The sequence below is a fragment of the Labrus bergylta genome, chromosome 18 (genome assembly GCF_963930695.1).
Source record: "Labrus bergylta chromosome 18, fLabBer1.1, whole genome shotgun sequence".
Classification (NCBI taxonomy): domain Eukaryota; kingdom Metazoa; phylum Chordata; class Actinopteri; order Labriformes; family Labridae; genus Labrus; species Labrus bergylta.
In genome coordinates this window covers 2,667,503-2,684,061 of record NC_089212.1, presented here as the reverse complement: position 1 = coordinate 2,684,061, position 16,559 = coordinate 2,667,503, and the positions used below count along the sequence as shown (strand labels likewise).

At 42.7% G+C, this 16,559-nt stretch overlaps 1 protein-coding gene across 8 annotated transcripts in view; it reads right to left on the bottom strand.

The window, feature by feature from the left end:
• Nucleotides 1–16,559, bottom strand: part of ralgapa1 (Ral GTPase activating protein catalytic subunit alpha 1) — an 81,489-nt gene that overhangs the window by 49,314 nt on the left and 15,616 nt on the right. For 5 of the 8 annotated variants that reach the window (XM_065966388.1, XM_065966390.1, XM_065966389.1 and 2 more), the window contains exons 18-29: nt 14,719–14,865; nt 11,295–11,498; nt 6,280–6,404; nt 5,936–6,170; nt 5,018–5,209; nt 4,668–4,838; nt 4,372–4,565; nt 4,182–4,280; nt 3,188–3,343; nt 2,883–3,011; nt 2,609–2,734; nt 1,085–1,143 (exon numbers count right to left, since the gene is read on the bottom strand). In XM_065966388.1, coding sequence (XP_065822460.1) covers nt 1,085–1,143; nt 2,609–2,734; nt 2,883–3,011; nt 3,188–3,343; nt 4,182–4,280; nt 4,372–4,565; nt 4,668–4,838; nt 5,018–5,209; nt 5,936–6,170; nt 6,280–6,404; nt 11,295–11,498; nt 14,719–14,865 — 1,837 coding nt within the window. Of the gene's footprint in view, nt 1–1,084; nt 1,144–2,608; nt 2,735–2,882; nt 3,012–3,187; nt 3,344–4,181; nt 4,281–4,371; nt 4,566–4,667; nt 4,839–5,017; nt 5,210–5,935; nt 6,171–6,279; nt 6,405–9,653; nt 11,499–14,718; nt 14,866–16,559 lie in introns of all 8 variants that reach the window. The other 3 variants (XM_065966391.1, XM_065966394.1, XM_065966387.1) reach the window with 2 other exon arrangements.

The following is a 16,559-nucleotide window of genomic DNA, read 5'->3' as shown; positions in this document are numbered from 1 at the left end:
ATTCAATTCAATTCATTTTTGTATAGCATCAACTCATAACAAGTGTTATCTCAAGACACTTTACAAAAAGCAGGTAAAATACCTTACTCATTGTTATGTTACAAAAAACAGGTAAAAGACCTTACTCATTGTTATGTTACAAAAAACAGGTAATAGACCTTACTCATTGTTATGTTACAAAAAGCAGGTAATAGACCTTACTTATTGCTATATTACAAAGACCCGGCCTATTCATCATGAGCACTTTAGCAAAGCAGCAAAAGTTACAGTGGTAAGAAAAAACTGTCTTATTAAAAGGTAGAGATCTTCAGCTGGATCCCCGGCTCATGATGAAACAGCCTTCACAGGCCTAGACTGCACCGGGCTTGGAAAGGGATAGGGGGAGAGATGGGATAAAATGCAGGAAGAGGGATATGGAGCAAGGGGGTGGGGGGAGGCAAATCGTCCATCAAAAATCCGGTGGGGAGGGGGGGGTTGTTCTGGCAGGCCGTCAACCAACGATGAAAAAATAATAATAATAAAAAAATAAAAATCTATCTTTTAGATTTTTGATACCAGAGACAGTTGGAAATGGTACCAAAATAACTGATCCGTACTGTCCTACTTTTTTGGTACCCTTCTGTTGGGGTGCCAAGCGTACTGATCCGACCCTAAAGTTTGGAGCTAGACACACTGCAGTCCGTTGATTGGTCGACAGAATCTTCACTTACTATGTGACAGCGGTTGTAAAGGACAAACACAAAGCGCACCACGTTTAAATATCCTGACTATTGTCAGCGAATAACACTGCTCCATGGACAACTTTGGAGATGCAGACCTTCCTAGGACTCATAAGATTTTTGTTTACCGTCACATTCTTCTTCTTTGTTGAATTTAGTGGCTGTCTACACTATGTCTCTGATTTAGTGATGTGTAAGGTTACGGTTGGCTGTGGAAAAATCAAGCGAGATCCGGGATGACCGTACCAAACTGTACTGAACCGAACCTGAGCGCTTGGTGGAAACGGGGCTTTAGATAGCAGATAAAAGATCAGAGGTCAACATGAGCAGCCCCACACAGAAACACCTTCACAAACAGAACTTGCCTCGCAGGAGCAGAGGGTTCCTCTCTGGCAGAGGTCAGGATGGTTTTGATAATGTGCTCCTGAAACACAAAGCACATAAGAAAAACTCTCAAAGACTGTTTTCTTCAGACTATGAGAAAAGTGATTACTGGAACTTTTGAGGTGTTAATATATGTCACTAAATATGGCCCAAAGGCACAGTGCAGACTTGTCCACACACTGGTCAAATCTGTTTCCTCTCGTCCTCCACACACACACACACACACACACACACACACACACACACACACACACACACACACACACACACACACACACACACACACACACACACACACACACACACACACACACACACACACACACACACACAACACACACACACACACACACACACACACACACACACACACCACACACACACACACACACACACACAGTTCCCTCCAGTCAGAGTTAATGACCGCTTACCGATTCAAAACAAACCTCTGCCTCATAAGGAACGAGTGAGCGGGCCTGAGATGCTGCCACGCATGGCATTAGCAGGTTACAATGCAACAACAACAATAACAACATTACTCCCATAGCTCTGGACTCTTACAAGAATGACAGATGAGACATTAACCTATTAGTTTACTTCTCAGACCACCTGTGGATGGCACAAATGTGTGTTTCAAGTTTGGCCTGACATGAAAGGAGATAAAGTTTGTCTAAGAGTTTGCCCCTATGGTGGATGTCAATGGTAAATGCTAAATGGACTTGAGCTTATATAGCGCTTTTCTTTGGAAGTTGAAGTTGAAGTTTTCTAGTCTTCTGACTACTCAAAGCACTTTGACACCGCAGGTCACACCTTTGATTCACATCGAGATGGCACCGAGGACGGTCACCCCGGTGTGTTGGTGCGCGTTGTTTTGTCTGTTTTTGTGCGTTAACTCCGTTTTATGTCCGCCCACTGGACTTTAAAATGTATCTTCCTTACATGCACTTTGTGAGTAGTTACACACATTATGTTTTTTATTTTTATTTTTTTATATCTTAGATTTTTTAATTCTATTTTATATCTTGTAATATCTTCTTATACTGTATTATTTAAGTTGTTGCTAGTTCTGCTTTATTTCCTTGTTAATTGTTTAGCACTAATACACCAAGTCAAATTCCGGACATGTTGCCACAGGAGCTGGAGATCGAACCTTCCGGTTGAGAGACGACAAGTCTACCAACTGAGCAACGGCCGCCCACAGCTGTTAGAAGTCCTCTTACATGTTACAGACATGATACAGCAGGAGTAATGTTTCTCTGACAGAGAGGAGCGTTTATTAGCGCAATTAAACTCTACTCAAAAAGCAGTCCAAATAAAAGCCAACATAAAGACACTCACCTGTCTATTTAGAAACTTTTTAAAGGTATTCTTAGGAAAACCTTTTGTATTAGTTATTTTTTCTCTTCCTATTCGACTGTGTTTTACTGTCATACTATACACAGAAAATGATACTGGCAAAGCACAGAGGCATGATGACTCGTCAGAGTACTTTTACTTCCACCTGCCTTGACATCGGGGAACTTGGTGAGCACCACGTCAGCTGTGGTGGGATGGAGGGCGGGAAGCTCCCCATATAAGTTTGGAAAACACACCAAAGAACCCAGCAGGATCTGGGCCTCTACCCTCGGAGCCTTGAAAGGAGGAAGGGGAGGGATGTAGACGAAAAGGAGAACGTGCAAATTTCAAATGAGAAAGAGAAGAAAATTACATATATACAGGATATATTTGTCAAAAGATGTGCACTAAACAACTGTGTGTTTCTTGTGTTGTTTTGTTTACGTTGAGCGAGGAGCAGACGGTGACTCTGGAAGCTGCAATGATGAAGTCCAGGATCAGCATTGTGGCTCCAGGTAGTCCAATACTGAAGAACCTGGGACTGCAGTGTTTTATGATTGTGTTCACAATGTCCTAAGGAAACCATACAGCTTATCAAAAAGGACACACTCACTCCAAAACAGAGCAGTCACTGCTTTAATCTGAAGCAGGAGAATCATTTACTAACAGCAGAAGAAGTTCTACAGTGATAATAAGAGTACTGTAGAGTATTGTGACTTCCTTTTATCTAATGTGTTATTTGTCATTACCTGGTCTTGGTGCATCAGTCCCTGGTGCATTATGTTGTAGAAATGTGTGAGGAAGTCTGTGTTTGGGGAAACATCTTGTCTTCTCTTCATTATTCTGCAAATCAGCTTGTAGGCGTGAAGCTTCCCCTGCTTGTAACGCTCTGTCAGCTTGGTGGCCTGGAGGAGGACACACACACATCAAAATATTAGACCATCAATTGACATATGTACTCAAGTTTGAGGGCAGTTCTAGTATATCAGAACCTGGGCCAATTTGTTTTAAACATATTTTTGGGTTGGTTTAACCCATGGGTAGGAAAAGGTTTGTAATTGCCTGAGTAAGTTCATTGCTAAGGTCCAAACTCGTGAAACAAGCTGAAACATGGCTAACTGAAACTTTATCTTCAGCGTCAATGTTCCCATTTATGGAACTAAAAGTTCTTCTTTAATCTTAATGGCGAGTGGCTTTTAAAAATGCCACACTACCCAACACTACCCAACGGTTAGCTTCAGAAAAAGGTTTTTTTTTTAAGGTTGATCCCTTTTGTATAAGGCTAGGCAATTAATCCGTTTCAATTTCAATTATGATTTTGTCTTCCCACCGTCATGAAAACAAGAGACTACAGGTTGAACTCTTGTTGTGCCACATACTGGGCTGTGCTCGTTTTGTCCACAGGTTTTTGTTAGGTGTGTTAAATGTTTCATGTTGTTATATTTTGACCACAAAAGTAGTATCACCACTAAGTCAAAAACATGGTTGATTTATTTAGATTGAATTATTATTATATATTATTTTTTCACTTGTATTTCTTGTTTTTCAATGTATGAGGAATGTTTAAGTTCAATAAATACAGTACATGTAATGCAGATGTTGTAAAATCAATGAGCAATCGTGTAAAATAAAATAGATGTAAAGATTATTTTTTTTGCTACAAGTGTAGATATTTGTGATCATTTGTACTTAGATCTCAATGTAATTTCAGCATCTAATAGAAGTTCTCTGAATCACACCAACCTTAAAGAGCCATGGAGTGAGAATTCTCAGGGGCGGGATCAGAACAGGAGGAGGAGGTGATGACTGATTGTCCAGAGAAATTCCCAAATTATCTCTAATCTGAAGAGAAAAAAAAGTATAACTTCTTAGAGAAAAAACAAACAAACAAAGACTGAGCATACTTTAGACAAGGTTAAATGTAAGTACTTACCTTGGCCAGGTTTTGCCACAGCTCACACAGATAGTCAAAGACCTGAGCATGGATCTCTGGGTCTTTGATGCTATTGACGTCCCCTAGGATACCAAGCATCCTTCGCCACATTACCGTGGCAACATCTGAGTGCCATCCGGTTAACGAGCCGCCCGCCATCACACTGCAGTCCTCGCTGGGGAACTCGCTCGTTTCTGAAATCAGTAAATGAATCAATCAGTGACTTCTCATTTGTTCATGAAAGGAAGAACAGAAAAAAAAATGTAGATGTACACGATTGAGTGTGTTAGCATTACCCAGGTCATCTGGAGTCTGCAGAACCGAGTTGTGAAGCTTCTGGTCCAGCTGCAGGTGTGTGTGTGAGTGGGAGTGTGTGTGATCGGTGTGATCTGCTGTCAGCGTGGCAGGGGAGGGTGTCTGAGAGCGAGAACCCCCGAGAGAATGCATGGGAGAGGCACTCTCAGAACCTGAAGAAGAAAATAAAGCAGATGCAGTTTGCTGGTTTATGGGATACAGGAGCAATCATTAACATTACATAGATGATCAGTATAAACGTCGTATTCAGGATATTGGTTTGGTAGAGATTCATTTGAACCCTCTTCTGAAGTGATACAGATACAAAGAGGTCTTCATGTCATGTACATACCAGTGACAGTGACAGTGTGGCTGAGGCTGCTGGTCTCTGAGTCGAGGTGTAGTGTTGTCAAACTGGCTACTTCATGTTCGTCACAGGCCACGCCCCCTCCCAGGCTATCCTGGTCCAGCGAGCTGCCTCGACCTCCCCCGCCTCCACCTGATCCAGCTCCTCCTGCACAGACCTCTGAACTGAATGTAAAATCTGCGACAACATAAAAAAAAAAAAAAATCTCAACATCAAGGATTAAAAATTTGGGCAAATACAAAATTTAAAGGGCTTAAGTTCATTTTAAAGTTTGATAAATGTTAAAAATATGTTTGTTTGTTTTCCAGCTTCATGGGGAAATTTCAACTTTTTCATCTGGGGAATCATTTTTTTTTTCATAGATATTTTGGATTTGGGAATAACTCATGTCTACAAAACCTTCTGTCAATGCTCCTAAATGAGCAGCAGGGAAATCAAAGAACACTAGAGTTTCTTGTCTATCAATTTCTTGAATGATTTGATTGTTTGTATTGTTTATATGACTTTGTGTTGTTGTGCTGGACATTTGTTAATACTTTAAAACACCACACAAATGAAGTGGACGCAGCAGTAAATAAGCAATTGTTTTTGCTCTGGCAGCAAAGAAGGTTTTCTTTGATGGAATCAAGAAGGTTTAACATGTCACACCAACACATTCATACACATTCTCACACTGATGGCAAAGGTTGCTATGTAAGACCAACTTGGGGTTAAGTGTCTTGCCCATGGACACATTGGAAATGTGGCTGGAGGAACTGGGGATCGAACCCCTGACCTTCTGTATGACACCCTACCAACTGAGCGACAGCCGCCCCAACTCAATAAACACTTGTCTCTGTATAAAAATGAGTCTCATTTAGTAAACATCTGGGGGAAAAAAACAGCTGCTTTCTTGTTCCTTACTATCAAACTTGCAGGTGGAGTACTGAAAGGCATTAAAGGAGTCTGATTGGCTGTCTGAGCTGATGACGTCAGAGCCACTGGCACTCGCTGGTGATGTCCATTCGGAGGGAACCCCCGGGTCATCGATTGGACGGGGATCATCTGAGGGTCTGGATCCAGGACTCTGGCCCGCCTCCAGGAGCTCTGGTAGGTCCCTGGGAACCTCCAGACTTCCTGGGCTGCTGCCACGGCGACCCTGCGTATCAAAAGGATGCTATATTTAACTTTTAGCTGCTTCAGATACTCTGACACTCAAAGAATAATGTTTAAATTGAGGTTTCAGTGAACACGTGTGTTGTCCTCACTGCTGTTCCTTTGGCCCTCAGTCTCTCCTGGATAAACTCGTCCATGAGGTCAGAGAAGTTTGGGTTGCTGCTTCCTACGTCGCTGGAGACTGGACGGGCCTTCTGGACCACTTCCTCTTTATTGACTAGAGGCAGACAGAGAGGCAGATATAATATAACGACAATGAACACACACACACACACACACACACACACACACACACACACACACACACACACACACACACACACACACACACACACACACACACACACACACACACACACACACACACACACACACACACACACACACACACACACACACACACACACACACACACACACACACACACACACACACACACACACACACACACACACACACACACACACGGAAATATTGAGGAAGATTCAAAGATTCACACACCAGTCAGAAGGTGAGATGTTACACTGATAAACTTTATCTCTTAAAGCAGATTATCCTTCCCACTAGTCTATCAGAGGTACTGTAACATAGTGTCTCTAATGTAGTCTGTAGTCTAACTGCAGCTTCTCTCTGGTGTGTGTGTACTGCAGGACCCTGAAGTTAGCAAAAGACTAGTTGTTAAAAAAAGCCACAACACAACAGGCAAACCCACTAGATAAGCAATGCAGGAGTTAATTCACACCATGCAGAGAGAGTGAGGCAGTATCACCTTGTTAAGTCCAAACAGGCAGCATGTCAGAGGCTGATATTAGTGCAGTTATACTACTATAAGATGTGTTGCTGTTAGCCTGGGGAGCAATGACAGCGGTCAAGTGTGGGTCAGAAAGCTTCCTTCTGTCCCAGAGATAGGATCAAATATACTGACTCATTCTTCTTTTTTTCAAATCTTGAAGTTATAGCTGATAGAACTGACCGTCTCTGGTAACGTCTACAGCTCAGTACCAGGGCTCAGGACAGATCGATGAAACAAGAAAAGAAGATCTACACTTTGCTGCCACCTAGCTGATAAAAATGTAACCTTGCAGCACATTTCCCTCACGAGGTTTGACTCTGGACACTTCGACTTATACAATGACCACTTACCACAAAACAAGACGGTCTGTGTTCAAACTGCTTTGTCCTGCATAACTCAGGGACACACATCGTCTCTTCTGGATGTGGTCATGTTTAAACTTTTAAAACCACAGAATTCCACAAGAAAACCCCCCAAAACATTTAAGTCATCTTATTAGAAGAATCTCTGGTTGTGATCATACAGAGGGAACTGAAGTAAGTACCAAACAAATTCTACTTAACACAGCCAGCCAGAAGATGACGTTTGTTTGGGTTAAATCAGCTGACATTATAATCTACAACAAATGACTGAGTAACTATTAGTGTGTTATGTATGGATGTTATATACCACAAACATAACATCATCTACAATTAGACTATGAATGTGTAATGATTATTTGCCATGCCAACATTGACAACACGTACAGAAGACATGTAAAACACAAAGGTTTGACCTCTAACATGGCTTCAACCTTCACAACTAGATGCACAAATCCTAGCACCAAATATGTCCATGTTATGTTTGTACTACTCCATGTCTGTGTAGAAGGACACCACCGTCTGTAATGTCGACTCCCATAAGGACACTTACCACATAACTCATGAGTTTTTCACAACATAAGAAAGACATATCGCCCCTTTCTAATGTCTTTTAAGACCCAAAAATAATTTGCAGTTGTAACATCTATGTTAATTAAAATGTAAAATGTCAGCCTTGTTTATTTACTATATATATATATATATATAAAAATATAAATATCTATGTCCCTGCCTAGCTTACAAAATTCAGACAAACTTAGCAATGTGCATTTGTGTATAGTATCAAAATTGGCCAAAAAATTGGTCATCTCAAAATAAAACTAGGCAAAATTCTGTAAACAGAATTAAATGTGTTCACCTTTTTCTACACTTTTCAATATATGAAAATGACTAAATACAACAGAAATCATAGTTAAGTAGGGACCATGAGAGTCTGTGCTCTTTAGAGGAATGCAGTACTACACTCAGCACCTAGGCCCGGATCTAAGAGAGTGCAAAAGCATGCATTGCACCCTCATTTTAAATGTCTGCACCCTGGATTGAATGGGAGCTTTTATAAAAGGTAATAATGGATTTCAAATGACAACAGTGACTCACACCGTGTTTACATGATCTGATGGTCATGTAACCACAGAGCGAGCACGATGACTATTAGCAGTTACAGTCATTAAACATAAAGTTACAAAATATAATATCTAGCTTCCAGTCTGCATGAAAAATGTGACTGTAATTGTAAAGGTGCAGTTGTTGTTATTTATCATATAGAAAAAGCTGGCAAACAACAGACCTGAATAATGGATAAAGAAAAGGATCAAACAGGGTGACGTCACATTGTCTCCACAAAGAGACAGATTCAGGCGATGAATCACTGTGCTCACTCACACCTGTAATCCTTGAGACAAAATAAATGAAACCCTGTCGTGCTGTCTGATAGCCTTGAGAAGAAGAATGAATAGAAATAAAAGGGGGCTGCTGATTCAAATGCACATTTCATCAATCATATTGTTAGATATTAGTGGTAGTGGACTGGGCAAATAACCATTTAGGACTGTTTATCTGGAATGTTTACCATTTCTTATCCATTCAAACTTTCTGCTTGTTTCACTAATATCAACACAGCCGTTATTACATGAAGTCTTATTCTGCCTTCTAGTGGTCTGAGAATGAACTACAGCAATATTTTTTTTACTGCTATATATAATTAAAGCTCTTTTAAAATGATTCACAAGTATTTGTTTTTGTCAATACAGCTCTGATTTGGAGGGCTTTCTGTGAGGTAAAATGTATTTCCATGTGCGTTTCTTCCTCTGTAGCGGAAGAGGTGCCGGAGTCCAGGGAGGAGGCGAAGGAGGTACGAGGAGGCGGCATGCAACATCAAGAAGAGGGATGAGGAGGCGGAGAAGAGGGTAAGGGGGAGAGGAGGTTAAAATCCCAAAGCTCTTAGAAGAAAGAAGAGAGGAGGAGGAGGAGGAGGAGGAGGAGGAGGAGGGGAGAAGGCGGCTTCCCAGTTGAAGGTAAAGGTGAATAGGTATGGGAGGAGGAGGAGGGGGTCCTTGACAGGAGGCAGGCTGGAGGAGGGGGCTTCGTTCAAGAGAAAACACATCAACAGGGAGTTTGAATTTCAGTCCAGCAGCAAGATGATGAGTGTCAGCCAAAAAAAAAAAATCATTCCATCATAACAAACCAGTTAAAAACAGCCAAAAAGGAAAAGAGAGTTGCTGGTGTTTGTGTATTGGTGAGTATCTTTCTCTCCACAGTTGCTGTTGTATTCTTTTGTGTCCTCTGTGAGCACCTCGTTTGTTGCAATCCTCACCTGGCGGGGTCGTCTTTCGTCCAAAGTAGCCCAGGACGTGGGAGTAGAGGTCTCGTAACGATGCGTCGCCCATGGCTGCCCGGCCCTGCCTCTGGGGCGAAGAGCCCTGGGATGAGCCCTGACCTCTGGGCCGGGGTTTTGAGGACAGGGCGTGAACCATGCTCTTGTAGACGCCACCGAGGAGAGCCCCCTGGTGGTGTCTGGAGGAAGCGCTGCCGGGCTCCTGGGACCTGGAGCGAGACGCTCGAGATCGCAGGGCCGAACGTCCCAAACGGCCACGCACCCCTGACGACACGCCGGAGAAGCCCGAGCTGCTTGACGACGACTCCGAGTGAGTCTCGGGACCGGGGTTGGATCCCGTACTGGACCCAGGATGTTGCTTGTCCCAGTCCCCTTCAGTTCCAGCCCTGTTTTCAAGGCCTCCAGAAAGTGATGCGTTCACTGCCACGCTGTTATCTACAACAGCCCCAGAAACCAGTTTCTCATGCGCCCCCCCTGCTCTATGGCTGAGCCCGGCTGCAGAGACAAACTTACCTGCAACCCCTGTTCCTGCTTTGGCCCCTGACCCTGCACCGGCTCCAGCCCCGGACCTGTCCCCTGCTGAGTGGCTGTGCGTGTGGAAGTGACTGAGGCGGCGCAGCCGGGCTTTCCAGTGAGCCTCTTTACTCTCAAGGGGATTATGAAACTGGACTGACTCGGTGGAGGGTCTGAAACTGACATGAACACCACTCAAATGATGCCTCTTGATGATTCTAGACACTTTGGCTTTAGTTGGGTCAGAAGTTTGGTTTGAGTCAGTGCTGGATTCTATGGGGTTCTGGTCTTGTCTAACTGAACTGGACCTCTCTTTTGGCTCGTTATCGTTCTGTGTTTCTTCTCCCGTCTCTCTCCACACATCACTTTTCCCTTCCCATCCTGCTTCCCTTCCTGTGGCTCCTCCTCCCTTTTTCTCCCCGCTGTGTCTTTCTAAGCTAGCACTCCCCTTAGAGTTGGGCGAGGGCCACTCACACTGCAGCTCCAGACACTCATAGATACTCCGCTGCTCTGCCTCATTCTCCTCTGTCGAGTCCACACTGCTGTGCCTCACAGGTTTACTTACCTGTCTGTCCTCTCTCACCACCTGTCTCGCTTCTCCTACCTGCCCTGCGTATTCCATTTGCGTTCTTGCTACTCCCGTCTGCACAGACACTGGTACAGTTACAACACTGTTTTCTACTACTAAACCAGGAAAGTCACCTTCTCCTCCCTCCTTCTTCTCACCTCCTTTTTGAGTGAGGTAGTCCCTAATGGAAGAGAACAAATCATCCTCCTCTGCCCCAGTTTCTCCTTCTTCTACATCAGTTTCCTTCTCAAATGGGCAGGCGAATGCGGAATCCCAGTCGCTAACCCAATCAGAACCTGAACCTTGACTCCGAGAGCCAATCTGCTGCCAGAACTGGTCATAAACACTACCATCATCTTGCCCCTCTGAGGACAAGGAGATAACACCGTCAGAGGGGGTAAAAGGGGTGGGTGAGGGTGCAGTGGGGGTGTGTGGGAGTGGTTGAGTTGCGTGGCTGTTGGCTGCAGGTAAGAAAGAAGTAGTGGAGTGGTGTTGGGGGGGATTTGGGATTGAAGTGGGATCCCCCTGGGGGTCTTCACCTTTGACCCGCTCAGCGATGAAAGGCTCCATGATGTCAGAGGCACTGCTGCTCCGAGCGAGGGAGGAGGGTGCCGGGGGGTCCAGGTCACAAGCCACTACCTGGAAGACCTCGGAGCAGGAGGTGGGCGGAGCCTCGTCGCTCTGGGAGGAGTGGCGCATCCGAGAGGTGCGGGATGTCAGTGTGATTGGCGGGTCCTCGAGGTCTGGTTATAGGAGGAAAGAGATTGGGGTTAGTGGGGGGTTTGTGAGAAAGGATACATGCACACATGAAGACAGACATGCAGACAATTAAACAAAACCCCAAAATATACAAACAAACAACAAAACAAGTGGGTTGAGTCATCTCTGAATAGATGAGAAGATCATGGTGCAACATAGAGTTAGATAGATAGATAGATACTTTATTGATCCCGAGGGAAATTCAAAGCATCCAGTAGTAGGTTACAAGACGTACATAACATGAAACATTTGTTACAAATTAAACCGCAAAACCTCTTTAAAGAGGCCAGGAAGACATTTGGTATTAAACTGCAGGATCTGTCAGACAACGTTCATAAGCGGGTAACAGCAGAGGCCTGAAACATAGAAAGTCTTCTTCTTCTTCAGCATAAAGTTATAATTTCATCAGCCCATCTATAGAGTACTGTTCTATTAGCACGTGTTGTAGAAGTGTTACTTCACACTAGCTGTAAATTAAATGTGTAGTGCTGCCTAATCATAGTGCCTTTTCATTGCTGTTTGTCAAGTAAGAGCAGATGACAGAGGTTACTTTCAGCCGTTAGCCTCTTTAGAGTCAATTAAGCATGAGAGGCAACACTGTAAAAAACACTTCATTAAGAAAACTGCTTTTCATTACGACAGAGGATTAGAGCCACGTTAAAACTTTTTTATTTTTTTTATTTCGAGAATAAAGTCGTAAATTTACGGTAATAAAGTCGTAAATTTACTAGAATAAAGTTGTAAATTTACAAGAATAATCTCGAGACCATCTATTACTTTATTCTCGTAAATTTCCAAGTTTAATCTCGAAATAAAAAAATAAAAAATGTTTTAACGTGGCCCTAATCCTCCGTCGTATTTCACTGATTTGCCACGGGAGGTAAAAACGTAATTTCTGCTTCAATGTTATGGTTGGTTTGGACATTACGCTTAAGTTATTAAGATGAACATAACATCTTTGTGGTGCAACCGAAAATGTCAGAAACTACCTTACTAGTTTTAACGGATGGTGAAGGGTGGACTATGCACCCAAACTTCCTCATATAAAGCTGGTGCAGAGAGCTGAAACGTCTAATAGGTTAAACTTCTTTTATTCTCAGAACACCCAGCTGTTGAATTGTCATGATGATCCTGCTGATGATTATTCCTCATTGGACAGAGGACAGTATTAGTGACGGTTTAAATGACACCAGGTTTCATACTAAGTATATGAACAATACCATGTCCTGAGTCCATATGTCTGTCTTAATGGGTTTCATATTTATACCTGGCTGCCACACACATTTAAACACACATTTAACTCACAAATCAGAGCAGCACTCGTGGTGTGTGGGACCATTTGTCACAACTTCAATAATTTAACCAACAACACTGTTGACATATTTTTGAACAAACACAAAATGAAAACCATCTCCTCCTTAAATATCTGCTGCTTCAACAATATTTACAGGTGAGATTTGTTCTTATAACTGACTTGACGTTTTATAATGAGTACCCTAACTGCCCCAGTCAGCATTTTTTTTTGTTGCATGGAATATGTTGTAAATAAATGGCAGGTTTAGAGGGAAACCTACCAGGGAAAAACACCCAAAGTAAACACGTAAATAAACAACAAGACACACTTAATGAATTTTTAAAATCCCTCCATGAAGAGGATATGATAATGTTAATTCCCAGTCGTTACCTACAGTAAAGAAAGGAAGGTGTTGAATAACATTCTTTACAGAGAAAAGAAGCAGCTTTGAACTATATCATTGATAGGAAATGAGACAGGCATAAAGACAAAGGGGAAATAAGCATTTTTTTCATCTGGAGAAAGTAGTGCAAGAACAAGACATAACAGACGGACATGCATGTGTGACCTCAGGCAGATAAGCAACAATACATTTTAACAGGCTAGCAAGCAGGATAACAGAAAGAGGAAGAAGTGAAGAAAGAAACAGGATGATAAAGAGTATCTCTGTCTACTTTTAAAGGTCACATATTGTGCAAAATGAACTTCGCCGTGGGTTTCTAACACTAACATGAGTTCCTAGCCTGTCAACAACCATTCCCCCATAAATAAAGGGAAAACTCCATTCTCTCCGTCTTTTACCTGCTCCACTTTTCAGAAAATGTGTGCTCAAACGGCTGTTTGGAGATTTTCCCTTTGTGACATCACAAAGTGAACCTCCCCCACCTAGGTGTTTTTTTGCCCACCGAGTCTGCCTTTCCAAATGATAACAGTCGGGCATGGTGCAAGAAAGCCTGAGTCACCCAAGCCCTTCCAGAAAGGGGCATGGTTAAACACAGCTCATTTACATATTTAAAGGTACAGACACAGAAACAGCCTGTTCTGAGCAGGGCTGAAATAGAGGGGTTTATAGGCATGATCAAATACAATGTGTCTGAAAAACTCCATGTGGACATGTGGTCATGTAAACAACCAGACATGAATAATAAATATTCATTCACTCACTGTAAGACCCACATTGTAGGCAAAAAAAAACAGTATATCGCATGCTTACAGTATATCAATATGTTCAATCATAACCCCTGTATCATAGTAAATATTATAATGACAGAATCTGATCAATAACCAACAGCCTTTATAGACTCTATAAGGAATTTAGACAGGGAAGCCAGATGCTACCTTTAACTATATTCAGTTATTTCAAAATATTTTGTATGTTGTTGAAATGAAAGAAGACATTTCAATGGGTGCTGAAAAAAAATAAAATATTTTTTTAAAGATTTATTTTGGGCTTTTCATGCCTTTAATGCAGAGATAGGACAGTGGACAGAGTTGGAAACCAGGGAGAGAGAGCGGGGAATGACATGCGGAAAGGGGCCATGGGTGGAAGCGAACCCGGGCCTACCGCACCCTAACCATTGCGCCACCAGCGCGCCCCTGAAAAATATTTTGATCATCCATTTATCAAATGTCAATGATCGCTGAAGATATGATTCCACGGTTTCAGGAGACAGATGCTTCTGATGCACAAACATTTCCTATAATCACATCGATCATCCTAGCTGCAGGTCAAACAGGAAATACATTCTGATGATCCACATGCAAACTGTCAGTCATTACAAATGAGGAAATAGAAAAACGGAAAAACAAAACACCGGGCATGAAGTTGCACTTTCTGACAGTCGTACATAGAAGTAAGGTTTCCAGGCAGACAGGGACGCAGGCAGACAGGTAGTGCAAAGAGTGTGTACCTGCCAGCTGGTCGGCTAGGGGGGGTAGTAAAGGGTGGTGGTGGTGAAGAAGGACAGGAAGAGGTGGAGCCAGAGCAGGAGCACTCTTAGCACTGCGGATAAAGGCTGAGGACAGCAGAGAGTCCCCCGTAGAACAGCTACGCAGAGCTGAAGAAGTGGGAAGAATAGATAGGAGGAAATACAGAATAAAAGGGAGGGGGGGGGGGGGGTATGAGACAGAAAAAGAAAAGCAAAGAAGGCACGGAGAGAAAGACACAGAAGGGGAAAAGAGAGTAAATGTTGAGGTGACAGGTAAGGTGTGGAAGAGAGTGGGAGGATGGGGGAAACGGAAAAGTGGAGGAAATTAAATGAATGACAAAAGTAAGGCCGGAGAGGGAGGAATTAAAAGTGTATGGAGGAGAAATGAGAAAAGGAATTGAGTGAAAATAAAAAGATTTGCAGGATGAAGACAAAGCACAGGGAGATCATGTAGAGAAGAAATGTGAAATACGTGAAAAGGTGACAGAACAGTGTAGACAAGTAGGTCCAAAGGGAAGGAGACAGGGAAGGTGAAAGGGGGGAGTGAGACAGGGGTTAGCTCTGGAGGAAAGGCAGTGAGACAGTGAGAGGCAGGTGGCAGCTCCTCTGAAGGACCTACACAGGTGACCCACAGAGCTAAATGCTAATCAGATAGCATTTAAACAAGGCAATCTCGCCTTCACATTCGTACGGTTGAAAACAGCATACAAGAATGTGACAAATACCAATGCACATTTTAAAATAATGTCTATAGGTGTCTGTGTTACCCTGCATTTTTGTTGTGTCAAAAATACATTTTAAAAGCTACGCGTCGGCCTTCTCAAGTCACAACCGGAAAGCCTGAGAACGTTTCTGTACATGACTCGTACACATACTTGACGTCGTATCATATATTACATATTATTACACAGAAACATGGTCAAAGAAATTATTTTGTTAATTGTCAAAAACTTTAAAGGTCCCATATTATGCTTTTTCTGGTTTTATATTCCCTTTAGTGTGTTTTCCAAGTGTCCTGTGCATGTTTAGGCACATCTATTTGCAAAAATTCAAAGTCTGTGGAAACGCAGCTTCTCCTACCTCCTCCTGTTAGCTGTAGCATTAGCTGCATGTAACGCTTGGTTCTAGCCCCCCTCGATAAAAATGTGTCAGTCCGACGTCATTGTCAGAGTGAGATCACTGATCTAAGCCCATTGGCTCGTTGTGGCAAGCCCTGCAGCTCATGTTGAAATTTCAGAGACGCGTGCTGAGCAACTGACCAATAACGACAGAGCGGATCGGCAGACCAATCAGAGCAGACTTGGCCCACGTGGGGTCTAACAGTGTGGGCTCAGCAGAGTGTAGCTGACGGACTCAGAGCGTAGAGGGAGCAAGGAGGAGCAGTACATGAAAACAGACACTTTTTTCAGACTTTAGCTATTGTGAACGTACAAAAGTAGGAACATTACCCCAAAAAGGGCAGAATATGGGCTCTTTAACTCATCTGCTGAAAATCTTTGTTTTGTCTCAAATGTTCAAATGCGGTGGTGTGTAACTGTAAACCTTTTGGACATAGAATACAACACATCTTTGCAGTGTCAATGTTTTCTTTCCCCATTACAATTTAAAAATCACCCTATTCAAGTGGGAGCGACCAACAAGCACATGGTATGAGTATGAGTTCACTTTAAGACATTTAAAACAGTGCTTGTTTTAGAGACCCTTGTTGAAGGATACTTAAGAGCAATCCTAGAGAGTGCATGAGTGTGTGTACTATGGAGGACAAGCTGGTCCCATTTTTCTAAAAGAAACTAGATTACCAACTTGCTCTTTGAATTTGAGCA